The sequence below is a fragment of the Monodon monoceros genome, unplaced genomic scaffold (assembly GCF_005190385.1).
Source record: "Monodon monoceros isolate NGI ecotype Baffin Bay Population unplaced genomic scaffold, NGI_Narwhal_1 Super_Scaffold_10, whole genome shotgun sequence".
NCBI classification, from domain to species: Eukaryota; Metazoa; Chordata; class Mammalia; order Artiodactyla; family Monodontidae; genus Monodon; species Monodon monoceros.
The window spans coordinates 8491165-8495946 of record NW_021703766.1 but is presented as its reverse complement, the minus strand read 5'-3'; the positions used below and the strand labels follow the sequence as shown (position 1 = coordinate 8495946).

At 40.3% G+C, this 4782-nt stretch overlaps 1 protein-coding gene across 1 annotated transcript in view; it reads right to left on the bottom strand.

Moving 5' to 3' along the window:
• Positions 1 to 2343: 2343 nt before the first annotated feature.
• Positions 2344 to 4782, bottom strand: part of MAF (MAF bZIP transcription factor) — a 4745-nt gene continuing 2306 nt past the window's right edge. The window contains exon 2 of the mRNA XM_029205216.1: positions 2344 to 4778. Coding sequence (XP_029061049.1) covers positions 4377 to 4778 — 402 coding nt within the window. The 3' untranslated portion in view covers positions 2344 to 4376. The remainder of the gene's footprint in view (positions 4779 to 4782) is intronic.

The following is a 4782-nucleotide window of genomic DNA, read 5'->3' as shown; positions in this document are numbered from 1 at the left end:
TTATTTTTTTAAAAAGGAAACTAAACAGAAGTCAGGGGTAGGCTGTTTTCCATGGCTGCAGATAGTAAAAAATATAATAAAAATACAGTTCTCACGTAAATTTCATTGTGTGAACACACGGGTAAGCACATGACGCTGTGGGGCTTCCAAAATGTGGTGTATCCCACCGATGGCTCCAACTTGTGAGTGGGCTCAGTTCTGTATTTGGAATGAAAGGAATTTTAACACTATTTAGACAAAGACTCAAATGCAGTGTAAAGGGAAAGCTAGATTTCCTTACATGATTAAAAAAAAAATGTAGAGACTTATTTGTAGTAAGGGCACTCAGGCAGGATTTCTTTGTTAAAAAAAAAAAAAAGCATGTATTTGTGTTCACCACTCTCATTACATTTCAAAGTTTTTAGTAATGGTTATTTCTGAAAGTGCCTTTCATTAGGAGTTAGCCTTCTCTTAAAGGCAGCCACCAAAACCTCACTTTTTTGCCAGCACCTCTGTATTTGGCTTTTTCATATTTGGGGCAAAAACCTGCTTATTATATTAAATGGCCTTGTAGGGGCCTACCAAAATGCTTAATTGTTGGACCACTGTATTTTTTCGCAAGTGGCATTTCTCATGAGGTAACTGCAGTAACTCCATCCAGGTCACTGTTATTTTGAAAATGTTTGCCTAAAATTTTGTGTCAGATGCTGGGCTTCCTGTATAAGCGATATTTCTGCTTCTACAGGGGGAGACTGCAAATCTCCTCGTTGGGATCGGACCAAAAAAACAAAACAAAACAAAACGAGAACTCTGAGACAGAGAAGAACAGCTAACTTCAAGCACATGGAGGTAGGTTTACTATCAAGACCTGTGTTAAAGCAAAAAAAAGTGTGGATTCAGGGGCCCTATCCACTGTCTTCATGTTCTGTGAAAAAGGGTAGGAAGGCTGACACACCGGCCAGAGCTCATCAGCGCCAAGCACAACCTGTTTTCCTCAAAATCAGGCCTTCGTTCAGAGTTGCAATATTATTGTTATTATTATTTTTTGAAGAACAGAAAACAAAATAAAACAAAAGTCACCGTGTTTGGCTATATTTTCAAAACAGTGTTGGCTTTGTCTAACATTCTATTAGCCATCTAGGGGAAGTTGCTGAAGAATGCAAACTGCATGAATTTGTAACATTAGTTGCATGAATTTGTGTCATTTTAAAATAGGTCAATGCTGTTAGTGAAAGTAGCTCCAGACTTTCCAAGGGATCTTTTAAGTGAGCCCGCACACGTAGCCTGTGTTGGGGTAAATACCGATAAATCAAAGCACAGCCTTTATTCCAACCAGGCATTATTTTCTGCTTGTATTCCAGGAGCTAAGGTGCTCTGAAATCATTACCAGCTCATCTACGTGGAGAAGCCCTCAGCTAAATATTCACAGGGAAATATGATTTAATAACAGTTTAAACCCAGATACGTACTTGGACTTCTGTGAGAGGTGGATTTTTCTTTTTCCTATTTAAGACAAATGACCTTCAAAGTTAAGAAACAAACAAACAACTGTAATTTGTCCAAAGTGTTGATGTGAAATCCTGTCAGGCCTTGCTAACAAGAAAATCATGGCATGTAAGGGAAGAAGGAAAAATAATCAATTTGAGCCAAAAGGCAAGAATTGTTTATCTTTACCATTGAATGCGTATGTGCCCAAGCCACCTCTGCCAATGCCTTCTCTGCCGGACTCGTTTCCCTCTAGATGGGTGTGTGGTGGGATGAGAAGCTCAGGGCGAGGCTGAGAAGGCCCTGCTCTCTGGTTGGGATTTTTGTTTGTTTGTTTCCACCAGGGCAATGATGTCTCTACTTATTTGAAAACTGAAAACTCTGGGGGAGGGGGATTTTGAGAGATTGTAATTTACATTTATATTAAATATTACTAATTATTGGAAGGGACTGGCCTTCCACCTCACAAAACAGCCTATGTTTCACTCTGAATTATTGCCTCATTACTTGTCCATTAATCCTTCCTCTGGAGAAAAGGATGCCTTTTACACTTCTAACGCAGTGTTGGGCCCAGTTAAACTGTACACTAAGAAACTGAGTACAGAATCAAAAAAAAAAAATGCAGTTTATTATTGTAGATTATTCTTTCTCTTGATATAACCAGAATTGAAAATGAAAGAAAAGCACATAGGAACATCACGCGTGGTTAGTTAGTAACTCAAGATATAAAACAATTTTGCACAGCAAAATATGTAAAAGAAAAGTAACTGACAAGATTTTTTTATATTTATTGTGGTAAGATTTACTTTTCATTTTGTTTTTAAAGACAGGATGTCAGTCCCTGAAAATAACATTTACTGATTATTGCCTTTAAAACTGTGGATTTTTTTTTTAAGTTACAGAAAATCCAGTTCTGCACCACAATACAACTGTAAAAAAATCTGCATCATCTTAAAACTGTGCAGTAATGCCATTTTTTATAACTGCATCAATTTATTAGCGTTCTAAACAGTTTTGCAAATTTTTTTTTGTATTATATGCTTGCAGGTTATATCTTAGTGCAATTCAGTCCCAGATACTTTAATTTTGAAAAAAAAAACATACATTTTGAATGTAAAATACCCCTACAGATATAAACAGGGGTGTTTCCCCTTTTAATACTTTGGTTTTCAATACAGTCAGTGGTATAGCAAAGACTACACATACCCAACTTATATTTAAGTTGCAAGCACATGCTGTATAAGCTACTTTTTTTTAAACAGTCCCCTTGCAAACTCTACCCCCCTTAACATCACAACAGTAAACAATTTAGTGCATCAATCTTTTAAAAAATCTACAGCTAAACAGACCTAACTCTTTCAAATTTATCTATAACATTCCTTTATCTGTAGCATACATTTTAACTGGGCTAACAGATTATAAAAACTAGAATTAAATTATATACTAGAAACCCATAGCATTCCACATTTGACAATGACCAAAAGCCAAAAAAAAAAAAAAAAAAAAGGAAAAAGAAAACAAACCAAAAAAATAACGGGGCAGATTTCTTTTTTTAAAAAATAAATTTTAGACTGCTTTCGGCAACAGCACAATTTTAGTCTCCCCAGTGGGGCAGTCATTCTTATTAAAAAGAAAGCATTAAGAGTTCTTTACTGTTGGCCGTGTTAAATTTTTTAACCCATTCTGGCATCTTTAACAAGGAATCCCTTCAGTGCATTTACAATGGGAGGCTGAAGTTCTGAGTAACTCAAAGCAGTTTTGGAGCAGATGCAAACTTTCATGGGAAGAAGGCTCTACGGTTGCACTTTTTTTGTTCTGAACTCAAAAAACTCATGAGGCAATAAAACAAAAGTATGAATGCCAATGCCATAAGTCTTCGAACGTCCATTTCCAAGCCAAAAGGAAAAAAAAAAGAAAAAAATAATTATACCATACATGTCCAGCATGCAGGCTTTTTTTTTTATTAATATAATGTCTCTTTTCCATAAAGTCTTTGAAACAGTTATAGTTCATTGTTGCTAAGACAAAGTAGCAAGCATCATAATGCATGAGATGAGAATGAGTTTTTTAAATGGCAGACTAAACTCTCAGATTTGGCATCATAAGGACCAAAACTCACGAGTCACACCCAGAAGGTTGATGCAGGCTTGATTGTGGCAGGTTCATGAGGATTTTTCCCCTCTATTTTAGCATAACAATGCTCAAAAAAACCCGATGGAACTCAGCACGCTGCAAGTGTATATAACATTTCACATTTTTTTTTTTTCCTTTGCAAGCTCAATCTCATACGAAGAACTCAGGAGGAGAAAAAAAAAACTTAGCTTTTTTTTTCTTTTTTTTCTTTTATCTCAGAGGAGATGGGTGGAGAGGGAGTGAGGGTGGAGTGTGGGGAGGAAAAAAAAGGAGGTAACACAGCAAGCTCCAAAAACTCTAATTAAAAAAAAAAATCCAAACAATACAAACACACACACACAGAAAATGAACACCAGCTCATGAACTGAAGAAGAAAAAAATTTGTGAATGATGCAGGCTTCAAAGGTGAGCATGAGGAACTCTGCCGAGATCGCTGAACATTGAGCACGTTGGGGGGGGAGTGTTAAAAAAAAAAACAAAAACAACAAGCTAGCGAGTTATGGAGAATTTCAGATTGGCAATGCATGAGCCAGACAACCTGCCCCTCCCCGACTTCAAAACAGCCGTCGCCACCACCACCAACTCGGAGCACGGTGTGTGTTGTGTGTGTGTGTGTGTGTGCGTGTGCGTGCGCGCAGGGGGCAACTGGGGGGGGGCAAGCTCGGGAGGGGAGGGGGCGAGGCGGTGGCGAGTAAGGCTCTGGAAGTGGCAAGCCCACACCCGAGTCGGACCCCCACGGAGCACTTATCAAGGTGGCTAGCTGGGATCGCGTGTCAGACTCACATGAAAAACTCGGGAGAGGACGGGTTGTCGCTGCTCGAGCCGTTTTCTCGGAAGCCGCTGCTCACCAGCTTCTCGTATTTCTCCTTGTACGCGTCCCTCTCGCGCACCAGCCTGGAGATCTCCTGCTTGAGGTGGTCGACCTGCTGCAGCAGCTGGTTCTTCTCGGACTCCAGGACGTGCCTCTGCTGCACCCTCTTGAAGCGGCAGGACTGGGCATAGCCGCGGTTTTTCAGGGTCCGCCTCTTCTGCTTCAGCCGGATCACCTCCTCCTTGCTGACCCCGCGCAGCTGCCGGTTCAGCTCGCGCACCGACATGGTCACCAGCTGCTCGTCGGAGAAGCGGTCGTCGAAGTGCAGGCCGCCGGCGGCGTGGTGCGGGTGCAGGGCGCCCCCCGCCCCCGCC